Source organism: Poecilia latipinna, unplaced genomic scaffold, assembly GCF_001443285.1.
Source record: "Poecilia latipinna isolate Pla-1442-1.1 unplaced genomic scaffold, P_latipinna-1.0 Scaffold821, whole genome shotgun sequence".
Lineage (NCBI taxonomy): Eukaryota > Metazoa > Chordata > Actinopteri > Cyprinodontiformes > Poeciliidae > Poecilia > Poecilia latipinna.
In genome coordinates this window covers 178,559-192,126 of record NW_015113437.1, presented here as the reverse complement: position 1 = coordinate 192,126, position 13,568 = coordinate 178,559, and the positions used below count along the sequence as shown (strand labels likewise).

The 13,568-nt window shown below is 38.1% G+C and overlaps 3 protein-coding genes across 6 annotated transcripts in view; 2 read left to right on the top strand and 1 right to left on the bottom strand.

Moving 5' to 3' along the window:
• Positions 1-3,524: 3,524 nt before the first annotated feature.
• Positions 3,525-6,789, bottom strand: alkbh1 (alkB homolog 1, histone H2A dioxygenase). 2 transcript variants are annotated; one of them, XM_015047350.1, is made up of 6 exons: positions 6,551-6,608; positions 6,303-6,411; positions 6,010-6,172; positions 5,017-5,107; positions 4,508-4,701; positions 3,525-4,424 (listed from the first exon to the last, which is right to left on the bottom strand). In XM_015047350.1, the coding sequence occupies exons 1-6, from the start codon at positions 6,560-6,562 to the stop codon at positions 3,983-3,985; spliced, it is 1,011 nt and encodes a 336-aa protein (XP_014902836.1). In that variant the 5' UTR covers positions 6,563-6,608; the 3' UTR covers positions 3,525-3,982. The 2 variants fall into 2 exon arrangements, with proteins under 2 accessions (XP_014902836.1, XP_014902835.1); XM_015047349.1 differs by lacking the exon at positions 6,551-6,608 and adding an exon at positions 6,622-6,789 and having other exon boundaries at positions 3,528-4,424.
• Positions 6,790-6,819: 30 nt separating this feature from the next.
• slirp (SRA stem-loop interacting RNA binding protein) lies at positions 6,820-8,547 on the top strand. The gene is made up of 4 exons (XM_015047351.1): positions 6,820-6,904; positions 7,789-7,847; positions 8,006-8,113; positions 8,222-8,547. Exons 1-4 carry the CDS (start codon positions 6,838-6,840, stop codon positions 8,288-8,290), a joined length of 303 nt encoding a protein of 100 aa, XP_014902837.1. The 5' UTR covers positions 6,820-6,837; the 3' UTR covers positions 8,291-8,547.
• A 1,326-nt stretch (positions 8,548-9,873) lies between these two features.
• Positions 9,874-13,568, top strand: part of adck1 (aarF domain containing kinase 1) — a 47,143-nt gene continuing 43,448 nt past the window's right edge. Inside the window, exons 1-3 of one of the 3 annotated variants that reach the window (XM_015047348.1) lie at positions 9,874-9,947; positions 10,938-11,076; positions 12,034-12,117. In XM_015047348.1, the coding sequence (XP_014902834.1) occupies positions 10,945-11,076; positions 12,034-12,117 (216 nt within the window). In that variant the 5' untranslated portion in view covers positions 9,874-9,947; positions 10,938-10,944. The other 2 variants (XM_015047346.1, XM_015047347.1) reach the window with 2 other exon arrangements.

Here is a 13,568-nt window from a genome sequence, read left to right as displayed (position 1 = left end):
AACTCAAAAACATACCCAATGCATAAACAACTTTAACTGTAAACTTGGAAGAAAAAAAGGAAAATGGGCTCAACGGGTCTGTAATGGCAACATGAAGTATTTTATAGGCTTTAACTGATGAGTGTTTTACTGGAGTGGAGTTAGAGTAGATATGATGCAAATTTTATCATGCTATTAATCATTCATATGAAGCAAATGTCAATGAGTTCTCTATATACACTTACTGTCTTTCAAGACATTTTAAGCCATTATTAAAAGCAATAAAGGAAATCCTAATGCGGTGCAGACACAGCCCATGCTGTCAAGCACATAGGTCTAGTGATAAGGGTTTGCCTTGCAGCTGCAGGACCGAGGCACCTTGCACTACTATTGAGTTGAAAATATCCAAATTGTAAACCCATCTATCTCATAGAAACTTGGCTCAAACTGAATTATCAAAAGGACAACAATCTTAAACACAGCAGCAAGTCTACAACAAAGTGAAGGTGTTGCAATTGTCCAATCAAAGTCAAGACCTCAGCCAGACTGTTTAAATCACAACCAGACATTTCTTTGGGATCAAGAAGGTGCTTTGAAACATGTGGCAAAAAAGTGGCAAACCAGTAAGTAGTATTTTCCCAGTGGATGAAGGTGTGATATCACCTTTTGATTTCCCTCCCATTAGAAACAAATCGATGGAAACAAACACCATTCTCCACTATTTTCACAAACAAGAGTTATGTTCAGCTTTAAAGTTACTCAACCAAGGTTCACCTTTAGCGCCCCATTTGGCTTTCCATTGGAATTAAAGAGACTGGGAAGAACAATTCTACACTTAAATGGTATCCTTATGCAGATGACTCCATGGTTTACTCACTTGGTGTTTTTTTCTGATGCAGGTAAATAGAGCTTCAAAATGCTTTTCAGCTTTCACAGGGTTAATTGTGCGACTTAAAGATCTGAGTTTATGTTTTCCAGAACCAAATCTTAAATCTCAAATAAAGTAAATGTTTATACTCTCAGGAAAAATTAATAAATAAATAAATAAAAATTAAATAAAAAATAAAACTTATTGAGTTAGTATCATCCTGCAATCTGATTATCTGATTAGATGCATTTTCTTTAAAATGCATATTGAGCATTTAGTAATAAAAAGTCAGAGAATTAAACTGGGATTTGATTTACTCAAAGAGTCTTAAATTATCAGCCAGGAAAAAGCTTGTTTAGGCTACATTTTTGAACGCTCTTGATTGTGGTGACATTATTTTGTGCATGCACACTGCTTCTTCCACATTTTACTGTGTACCTTCTTCTCTTCTTTGAGTTCATGCTTCACAGCTTCAAACAATTGTCATGATTTACGAAAGTCAAGTTGACTTTCTGAATTTTTGTTCTGAGCTCCATAAAACTGGGGGGCATTTGGCAGTCGTCAGGGCTCACTCAATTGCAAATTGCCTATACTTGCACAATGCCTTGACTAGTCCAGTGGACTCTAAAGTTCTTCACACTACATTCAGTCATTCACCCATTCATACACTGATGGTGATAAGCTACCCTGTAACCACAGCTGCCTTGGGGCAGACTGACACAAACGAGGTCGCAATAAAATCAGTGCCACCACCGATAGAGCCACCAGCAGGCCAGGTGGGTGAAGTGAAACGGTCAGAGCCAGAGTTTGATCTGGTTACAGGACAAACGGGTATCTCTTTAGCCACCGTCGCCAATAAAACTTTTTTTTTTGTCTTTCTGTGATAGTTTGGAGTTCTCCTGAAGACTTTCTGTTCACAACCAGTGGACAGAAAGAGGGCTTTGGGATTTTATTCTCTGCTCTATCAGCTAGATAGAAGATTCGTCTTGAAGCCTTCAGGTTTTAATCAGAAAACATGATCACAGTAACTGCATGACCACAGCATCCACACTCATCCCACCACAGACGTGTTTTATGGGATTTATAATGATGTGCATGAATGTTGTTCATTAGTAGGCAGCGGAGTTGAAGGTGGAGGAGAAGAATGTCAGATGGAAGTTTAATAATACTGATGGTGGAAACTACAGGCTCACAGCTGCAGCTTAAAGACACTGATTAACCCTATTTCACCTGCTTTGTTCAAACTAAACACTGCTGGTCCTGTTTTAATGAGTCTGACTCAAGACTAACATACAAACAAGCACAATGGAGCTCAAATCAAAACGTCACCCATGGAGATCTGAGGCTGATCCTTATCAAGAGACAGTCAGTAGTTCTATGCCACCTATTAAATATTTTGTTACAGTTTTCAGATTTACAGCTAAACGTTCAGTCTTAAGATCTTAGAGGTGTTTCCAGAAGTGAGTCATCGGAGAACAGGAAATCTATAGTTGTTAACCTTTGATGTGATTATAGCCTGTTCCAAGAGTTTGTGGGCGTACTTGAGACAAATGTTACCAGATTTCACTGATGATGAATAGATACAGCACTGATATTGTCTTAGATGCAGGCTTGATTAAAATAAAAAAAGGGGTCACCAAAAGTCATTATTAATGGTGGTCTTTATCTTTATCTTTGCTGAGATTTGAGCAGAAACCTTGTGGCCATCCAGTTGGAATAAAAAGTAAAGCTGGGCATCATTGCAATAGCATTGGCATAATAAAAACAAGGAGCAGAGATTTGTTTTAAAGGAAGAGTTGGAGTTCATAACGAAGAGGCGTCCCTGCACAGCGCTGTGGGGAACACCTGTGGAGAGACTATAGAGAAAGGATACATTTCCTTGCCATGACGCCCTCATGGTAGTGAAGGCTTTATTTCAAAGTGGTAGTTTGCAACTAGCACATTCTCCCACTTAAAACTTTGCTGGGGTCTCTCTCTTTGGGGTCTGAACATGTCCTTGCATGCCTGCATGGGTTTTATGCTCGTTTCGCCTGAAATACAACAAAAATGCAACCTAAATTGTTGAAGTTTACATAGCACATCTTTGTGTAGGTCCAGGCTGCAAAACAGACATTGACAGTAAAGCCCTTTTCATTACATGAACAGAACAATCTTTGGAAAAAAAAAAAAAGAGCTTGCACAGGAGCTAAGATTTAAAGGACTGACACAGATGTTCTGGTATTGATTAAAGAGAAACTTTTGTAAACATTTTTAGTCGATTTTTAAGTCTTTAGCATGTCAGAAATATTTATATAACCTATATACAGTTATTCAAGAAGGAAAGCTACACGGCAATATCATCTGAGGATGATTGTCTTAGAGAATGTTTTTTTTTTTCTACACATTTTGTTGGTCAAACTGGATGAAACCACAGACATTCATTGTTCAGTTGATTCTAATCAAGAAAGAAGTAAATACAGATGAAAAACATGCACAGTTTAGACATATGGAAGACTTATTTATATAAGCAAGACATTAAATAAGTTCATATTTGGTTTTCCATGGTTTACTGCGTATCAAAGCGCTGCTCCACTACTGTTTTTTTTGGTGATTTGCTGCCACCTAGTGGAAAATAAGTTACTGCAGCTGCAAAAGGGAGGGAAGAATTTTAAATCTGAATATAAGCCAACGCCATGCTTTAATCCATCTCAAAGCTTCTCGTTTATTGAAGCACACACACACATACAACTCATAGTCACTCAGTTTTACTACAGTCTACATTAAACATTTGATTACACAAATAAACCTATTGATTTCTCCAAGTTCTTCCTTCAAGACTTCTCTTTCACAAGTTAGTAGTGTAAACTTGTCCACCATGGAGGTGAGCTGAACAGCACCAGAGAAGCGTTTCAGTCATTGATTGACTGATTCTGTAGCGATAAACTTGGCTTTCTGTAACTTTAAAATATTTAAAGACACATTAAAAAAATAAATATCCCTTTAAGCTGCTTTGTGCAGGATGCAGACAGTTTTCATAGGTTGGGAATTAAATTTCTGAACCTTTTTGAGAACTCCAAAACACCTTTTAATTTTATTGCCTGAAAATTTACATTTCAGAAGTGGCTTTCTTTAGATGTAAAAAGCTCTGTGTGTGTTTCACGTCTCTACCGTCCCCACAGGGTCACTGCATGTCCTCTTCCTTTTCCCACTGTTTCCATCGTCATGACACCCGACCATCCAGCCCTCGTCGCCCGTTTGGAGTGCGGACATTGGCTCCTTTGGGAAGCTCTGTCCAGATCCCAACACCTGTCTGACAGTCATGTTCACTCTGGAGCTTTGAATATACCTGGAACACACATCCCAATCCTCCTGAGACACCGGCTCCAGGACGCTGCCCGTCTGCAGGCCCGAGGCACAGTTGAGCTCTTCTAAAAGCGCCGCACGCTGCGGCGGAGCCGGAAGAATCCGCGGGACGGCATGATACAGCAGCCGGCTCGGTCCTGACATCAACATCACGTCTCCGCTGTGCATGAACATAGCAGTGGGGGGGTCTCGTCTGTGGGGGCCGCCCAGCAGGAAGATGGACGACTGTCCGAAACTGCGGGGAACAAAACCACATTACTGAGGACATTCCCACAATCCTGCAGAACCTTTGAGGCAGTCTAGGTTTCTTCCTCTCACCTGAGCGACAGCAAAGGACGAGAGTGATCCAGCTCTGACTCGTCCACGTGGATTCCCAGGGAGGAATCTGATCGGTAGTAGTTCAGGATGGCTGCCTCCGAGTTGAATCCCGGGAAGCCACAGGCAGCTGTTATCCGCTCGGAGAGCATGTGCAGATCAGCCGGGAATGGCGTGAAACTTTTGGCACAGTAAGTCTTGGAACACATAAACAGTGGGAATATGTTAAGCTCCTGGAAATTTAAGGGAATTTTATTTTAATGTATGATTTCTGAGATTTCCTGCCAGATCTTCTAAAGTAAACTAAAACTAGAGGCAATTTGGACAACCTTAAATATGGGAATGCAAATAGATAATATTACACTATTAAAGGTTAAGCCATCATTAAAAAAACAACAACAAAAAAACAAAAACAAAAAAACATTTGATCAAACACTGACACTATTTTATGTATGTACAATTTTACTGATAAAAATGTTTCTCTGTCATGTGCAGGTACATTGCAACCTCACCTTAGTGTCCCAGTTGTAATGGTATCCCAGGGTTACCCAACGCAGCCTCTCTAGTAGAGATTTTGGTTGTCTCTTTACAGAAGCGGGAGTCCTGTGGAGAAGATTTATATACTCAGGTCAGTGCATGCTGGCTGCTTAGGGATGAGTTGCTTTAGACCAACTTTTTAGAGTGAACTCTAAAAAAAATCTGGAAATTGCTTTATCAGACTTTCCATCCATCCAAAATGGGATTCTTCAAGCATGGGCTTTCTCTTTCACTATAGCACCATCTGCTGGTGGGAAAATTCAAATAAAAAATATTTTACTTATCCCAGTGGGGATAATTGTTGTAACTCATCTAAGGATCTTCAAAGAGTTATTGAAGGATCTTTAGTACTAGTTGGTATTTCAGCAAATCTAAAGAGACCTCTGACTGAAAACATTGTTGCTGTATGACAGATCCAATGGCTGTCATACAACGATAACAGCTCAATTTCCAGGTAGCAGAAGCGATATTTCACTGTAACATGTCCTGAACGACACCATCAGTTGTTGGCCAGCACTGCTAATCCGCCCGATTTGCTTTTGCTGCGCCTCTTTAAACCTGTCTGGTCGCATTGTCAGAAAACTGACAGAGATATGTTGGAGTCAGGAATGGGATCTGAGCCCATTCCGATCCCTCTGCATCCATGAAACCTCCATTTCAACTCCTGGGGGATTTGGAGTCGCTGCTCAGGTGTTACCTGAGATTTTGAAACGCTAATCAGCTGCTCTCAGTTGTACAAACAATACCTTGTAACCACAGTTACACATCATCTGTCTGAAAGTAAGGGATGGATGTCCAAACATGCAACATCTCAATCAAAATCACTTATGAATAAAAGTCTACAAAAATAATAAAAATAAAAATCAGAAGTAACATAACAAGCTGATACTATCAGCAGCAAAATTCTAGCACCCATTACTTAACAATATTTAGTGAAATAATGACACTACTGTCTGAGCTTTTCCCACCTCAGAGCTTGCACACTCCTGGCCCAGATGTCCTGCGTGTCAGAGGGTGACATGTGCATGTCCAAGTTGCACACGTTCGGTTTCTGAGGGTATGTCTTCAAACACTGCCTAACCCAGAAAGCCTGGGAGCCCCGCAGGAAAGGATTGGAGATGAAAATAAAGCCTACAAAAGACACAGAGGACTATTAAAGTTAGTTGACCTTGTGCATTGGCTTGATGCAGAGCTTCTAGTCCACTGTAAGGCAGGAGTCCAGAAGAAACTCCTCCTTCAGAGCCACAGTGTTTTCATGTACCTGGGTATCCCTGCAGTCCGAAAGCTCTCCAGTCTCTGATGGGCTGCAAACCGACACAGGCAGCCTCTTCATCACTCACAGCAGCTGGATCCAGTTTTACTGGAACAATCTGGCCGTTTTAACACAAAAATATCAAGACATATCAAAATTACTACCACTGTTCTCTCAGCACCCAATCCTTCGAACTCTGTTTTCTGTTTTAAGGTATTCAAACTTAGCAGCATCACTTTGGAACAGTTTTTTTTAACCTGTAAGACCATCAGAATTCAGGTTTTGTCAGTTCACTCAAACATATTTGCAGATAGATCCTGCAAGAGACCTTTCCTCCCGATGCTGCTCCGCTGCTGAAGTCCGTCACTTCCCTTAAGTCTGGAGGCGGATCTCTTCTTTTATAAAACTTAAACATTTTCCTGAAAACATCCTCTCCGCTTTCTGCCACCATGGAGGCTGCCATCTTGGCCATGACGTAACTGAGTCATGTTGGATCACGTGCCTGTATACGTCAGGGGTCATAGTTGCAGGAGAAGGAGACAAGATGGCAGCCTCGGCTAAGAAAGTGTTGGAGGTGTTTGTGACTAAAATCCCCTGGACTGTAGCTGGCAGTGAGTCTTCTTCCTGTTATCAATTTTTGCCGACATTTTTATGAAAATTGTAAATGGAGAAAAAAAAAAAAACCTCTTTCTGGGTGCTTTTAATTGCCTGTGATGTAACACGTGAGGACAGATCGGTCAACTCAGCCTGTGGTTGACTGGTTTTAATGTGTCGGACTTTGCAATAAATTGTTTTTATTTATTTTCCTCTGTAGCTATGTTCATACTAGTAGTTCAGGGTACTTGTATCAATTTCCACGTCCGAAAACAAATTGTATACATATATAAAACAAAGTGAGCACTTGTCAATTTAGAAAGAAAGCCAAGTGCAGAACTTGACATCAAACCCTAACACAGCTGCCACCCAAGAGGAAAAGAGGGATACATTAGTCTATCGCTCGAAGATTGATCCTAAGATCAATGAGTTATAGAGTTTGTCACATCACTCAAACTCTATAACTCAGTCTGACTGCAGGTAGTTTACTCACAATTCCAGCCCCATACTTAATATACTTAATAATCAACAGCTGCCAACTTTAATGGCATTGGCTATATAATAGACATCCCATTAAGTAGCCTCTCATCCTTTAAACACATTATCTTTTAACATTTATTTTCTTTTGTAAAATCAGAGAGGAAACGTCTGTCTTCAAACTGAACACTACGTAATAATAAAAAAATATAAATAAATAAATTAATAAAAAAGTCAGTTTAGATTTGACCAGTCCATGTATTTTAAAAACCCATTTAAATTTGGGCTAATTTTAAGATTGTACCCAAGCCAGGCTTGAAAGACTTCAGACAATATTACTGTTTAAGATGAACTTGAAGTCTGGTAAACTTCAGGATGTTAAAGGATGAGTCCTGAATTCTCAACCAATCTGTTTATATTTCAGAGGAGATGAAGGAGTATTTTGGACAGTTTGGTGCAGTGAAGAGGTGCACCCTTCCATTTGTAAGTTTTCACTCCTTTGCTTTTAGTTCAGTACAGTTAAAAACAGGATGTTAAACTTTGTGCATTTTGAGACGAAGATAGATTTTTTTTTTTTTTTTTTTGTAAAAATGTCCCATTGCTTTTATGGTATTATTTGACTGATCTTTGTGTTTGATCAGGACAAAGACACCGGCTTCCATAAAGGGTTCTGCTGGGTTTTATTCTCCACAGAGGAGGGACTAAACAACGCGCTGCAGAAGGACCCCCATATTCTGGAAGGAGCAAAGGTAAACGATTAGACAGGATTTACAGCCAATATGAATGGTTTTAGTCTCAGTATGGAAAAGAAAAAGTCCAGCCCACTTTATTTAACCAATGCTATTCTTTGGTTCCAGCTTTTTGTTCAGAGGAACAGACGTCCCTTTGAAGGACAGAAGTCCAACAAAGATGGAGACTTTGTCTGAAGCTTGGTGGTTCTGCTGAGCAGATGAGACCAAAAATGTTTTCTTTGTTGGAATGCTTCATTCCTCCTGCTTTACATCTGAATAAACCATTCGGACAGAAGCACGCTCAATGTGTCTGCATGGAATCCAACGACAGGAAAGATTTCATTTTTCAGACTCGCTTGACTAATAAATTCTGTATTTATTGTGAGAAAGATTGCTCTCCATCACATACTGTCAGTTGTTTTTAATCAATAAAAATGTTTATTGCTATTTTACTTGGATTTTCTTTCATTGCCAGTGTTTCTCCATGTAATGGATGCATACATTTTCCTGGCGCAGAAGAGTTCACATTAAATCTACATTTAATCACGATCATTTGACAAAAAATATATTCCTTTTGGGGATGTGAGAGGTGCTGGTGTCAATCTCCAACGGTCAATGAAGTACACTTGGACACTGCAACCCATGTGCATATGTCATATCATATATATTTTTTTTAAAAATCCAAGGGAAAAAATTACTATGCAAATAGAAAATTTTATTATGTCCTAAGTACAAGCTAAGATAACTAAGTATCATGAAAACTATATAAATTGACCTTAATATTGGAGAAATTTTATTAACATACTTTTAAAGAAAAATAAAATACTAAACTCAACCTTTGTTGCAAAATTCTCAGGTAAGTGAAAATTTGGATGTTGCATGAAGTGAATGCAGTATTAAATTTTTTACGTTAAATCACTGTATCTCCCACACGTTTCACAAACATTTTAATATTTTAAGTGAATTTTGAACTTAATTTTCATTTCTTTTTTGCATTTGATAATATGTATTAATTTGTGAACCCAACAATAAAACATCCACGCTGTCAAAATGCCATGTTTTATTTAAAATATTTGTTTTGAGAGGAATGGACAAATATTAATATTTGTCCATTAGTTTCAGTTTTTAAACACATTTTTTATTTGTCTTGTAACAAAATCAAACATTTTGTTTTTCTTTTACAATAAATAAATATTTGTTGCATTTCTGAAAAAATGTGAAAACAACAAAAACCTGTAATTTGAATTAAGTAAGAACATGTTTCCTCACCTATTTTTTTTTTTTTTTTTTTTTTTTTTTATATTTTTGTGTGGAAGTAATAAATTGCCCTCCTAATCTAAAAAAAACATATATTTCATAAGAACATTTCAAGGAATATTTCTAATACTTCTTAACAAAATTGAACATCTTATGTTTTATTTATTATTCGAAATTATTTTGTGTTTCCAAATAAGGCATACATTTTACGTATATGTTGATATTTTTAACATTATCTAAAGCAGTTTTGTTTTATTTTAATGACACTTTGGGTTTCCGAGCTTCATGTGAATCTATCACTGGTGTAGCGAATACGTTTTGTTGACCGAGACGCATATTAATACGTCACTAAGGTCACCAGAAATGTAGTTTAAAACTGCCGTAATCATCGTAAAAAAAAACGTAAAAATCTACTGTACTAACATAAATACCTTTGGAAAATATTTTTGTAGTTTGAGTATAGTCTTAATGCCTCAGGGTGCTATTATGACTTAATGATAAATCTGAATTAATTCCTTACCTTTTTATTTGAAACTGCATTACCCAGAGTTCCTTTTCGTTCGAAAACCCGGCTAAGAGGTCGCAAATCAAACCGGTAAGTGAAGGAGAGCGATGCGCAGGCTGTGGTTGATTTTTCAGCCAAGTTGATATTCTAAGTTCAGATAGCTAAGTGTTTGTGCGTGTCTGTTTGTGTGACAGATTTCTGTTTTTGTTAGCTCGCTCCGACTCTCACAGCACTCACCAAACAGTTGTTGCATAACTCAGATGTTCAAGAGGCGTTCAGGTCAGCACTGCCAGCGGACTGAAACTTATTTGTGTCATTTTAAATATGGTGCTTTCGTGAAGAACACAACTTAAAGATGGTGTTTGAGACCCGTTGCTAGACGGCAGTGGAGGAGCTTTTATCAGGAGTGGGATTTTACACCTGAGCCTCTCTCTTCCGTCTTGGGGTGAGTGCCGAAGAGAAGAGTAGGTTTCACTCATGAGTACAATCTGTCATTTATCATTTAAGCTCAGCTGACAGCATGCGTAAAAACACAAGTCCTTTAAATGAGTAACTCTTTGAATAGAATGCAGTGAACGTATCAAAACAGTCTGGAATTAGTTCCTTAATAAGGAGGAAGTATTCATGGTACATTCCATTCGAGAAGCATCTGCGTTTCCCCCCCGCCCTCCATTATTATCATTATTAATTTTCCAATAGTTTTTGTTCAAAATCTAAAACTCACATTGAGATCTACTACGCAATACGCAGAGGACATGTTTTACTTGTTTATATTTGTGAAATTATGAAATTAAATGACCAGCAGTTAAACCACAGATTTCAGTTCCTTATAAAATCCAAGTCTTGCAGAAGTCCATAAAATATTTGTTTTTAGGAGTGACATTTTCATGTGGCTAGATTTAGCTTTCGGTGTAAGTGCTTTAAGATCAGAGTGGTGGTGTTTGCTGAAACTAATGTCTGACTTTTATTGGCATTTTCAATTTTCATTAATTCTTTCTCGGTTATCTTTACAAAAAAGATACAGTTTTCTTTTTTTATGTCTTTAAACGTGAACTAATTGGACCTCTTCTTCTTCTACAGGTCTCCAATGGCGGGCCGGCTCCTAAAAGTCTCATCTCTGGCCACAGTAGTGTTCGCCTCCTCGGGGTTCTATCTCTACAACAGGCAGCTTGACCTCAATGACCTGAGTGTGATCCGCTTTGGACGAGCAGCATCCACTGTGAGTTCACATCTTAAATGTTCTCACATGTATGTCTGATTTGAGTTTGATCACATCTTCTGAGAGACAGTGACTGTAGGCAGAAAAGGTTATTGCTCATTTGTTTATTTTTTGTTTGTAGGTTAGATGAGCTCTGTGAATCTGCTATATGGAGCACCAGCCATAACATAGTTTCTTTTTAGATATGTAACTATTTAAAACAAGCAGAAAAGAGCATAAATCACTTTTTTAAATGTGTGTATAAACATGCTAAAACAAGGAGAAACATCATAATAAAAGACCCCATTGGACTGAAACCAAATTTGAAAAACAAATGTCTTTTTTTTATTTTTTATTTATTTATTTATTTTTTTTTACTTTTTAATAGATTGTATAGATGCTGTAGCATATCAGGAGGCAGGTTATTCCAGAGTCTAGGGCTTGCCTCTGCAAAAGCCTGATTCCCTCTGGGTTGATTCCTTTCACTGCACTAAGAACATATAGCTGGATGATTTCAGGGCTTTTCTGGGGTTATAAAGGTCAAGGTGAATGTTTGCACTTTCAGTTGGGACATACTGAGAATAAGAAGCAGTCTTTAAGCTGAGATCTGGACTACAACATGCATTCACAACTCCAACATGTGATGTGATTTTTAGCAGCAAAATGATTAGTGTATGTGACGTATAAACCACTAGTGTATAGGTAAGGCATTGCACTACACATTATTGTCTTTAAGATCTTCTCATTGGGACTAAATATTTGTAAAAGGATCAAACCGCTCTGATGAGATGTAGCTTTGAAATTGGACTGTTTGCTTGGAACATAAACCTGCTTTTAGTGTTGCAAAACTACTTTAACTCAACACAGATATTTTTAAAGTCTTAAACACATGTTCACCTAATCTAGAAGACCTTCTGGTTTAATGTCGCAATAAAAGCTGCATAGAATTTCCTCACCCATTTCTGCTTGTGTTTGCAGACAGCAGTGATCAGCTACGACTATCTGACAGCATTCAGACATGTGGAGTACGGCACAGAGGATTACTGGACTCTCAAGTCCAAGGTAAGAACTAGTTTTTCTAGAAATTGATTAGTTTATAAAATAAGTGAAATAATCTACTTTGGTGTGGAGTCCTTTAGATGGTATCTCTGCCTACTTATTATCTGCCATAGCACTCAAGAAAAAAGGAATAAAAACATGTAGAGCCATCTTCTGGATAAGAGTGGCAATCATCCCTGATTGGTGTATTTTTATGATTTTTTGCTCTGGACTATGACGTCTGTGATGACTCTTACTGTATCCAAGATGCTAAAGGCCACAGAGACATTTGGAATGAATGTATTTATGTATTGTGATGGTGTCATTGCAACATCTACCATTAATAACCCAAATCAATGTTACATTTTTTTATAACAATCTAGAACTGAACTTGCTCCTACATCAGTGTTTCTCAAAAAAAAAAAAAAAAAAAAAAAAATATATATATATATATATATATATATATATATATATATATATATATATATATATATATATATATATTTGTTCATCAGCAGTTTGCATGGTGAGTTTAACCGTCTCCTGATGAGATGCATCATCCCTGCAAGTGTTTGTCAAAAAGGTCAGCTAGGGTTATTCAGGTGAGCTCTGCAGAAACAACCTGCTCTGCTACTGCTGGTGATGGTGCAGGAACTCTGCAGTGAACCTTGAAGAGCATGGTTCAGCATGGCTGGCCACATGGATGGGACTCAAACACTCAGACAAGTGCTCCTGCCCCTCGGGCTGCGCCGGTCAAGCCCGACTGAACATGCTGATTAGAATTAATGCATGTTGCTGATTTATTCCAGGGAGGAGGCTCAGCTCCTAATTATCCTGAAGTCAAAGAGGTGAGGCTTCAGAGCTGCAGCTCATTCTTGAGTTTTTCTGCTGCAGACTCAAAGGACCACAGGTAGAGATAATAGGTCAATGACTTAATAAAGTCTGCTTCATCCTGTAAAAAAGAAAACGCAAGCGTGTCTTAATTTTTTGGGGGGGAAAAAACCCTTTACAAATCAATTATTTCAATCAAATTTTATTTGTATAGCACATTTCAGCGGCAAGGCATTTCAAAGTGATTTACATCATAACAAACACAAAAACACAAAGTCATGCAACATAGAATCAACAATCAAAACATTACATTAAGTCATGTGCCCTTGTTAAATTTGTAATTGATTAGGTTTCAAATACAAATCTAAAGAGGTGGGTTTTTAGTCAAGATTTAAAGGAAGTCAGTGTTTCAGCTGTTTTACAGTTTTCTGGAAGTTTGTTCCAGATTTGTGGTACATAGAAGCTGAATGCTGCTTCTCCTCGTTTGGTTCTGGTTCTGGGGATGCAGAGTAGATCAGAGCCAGAAGACCTGGGGGGTCTGGAAGTTTTTGGACAACAGCAGCAGATCTTTAATGTATTGTGGTGTTAAGCCTTTCAGTGATTTATAAACTAACAGTATTGTAAAGTCTATTCTTTGAGCTACA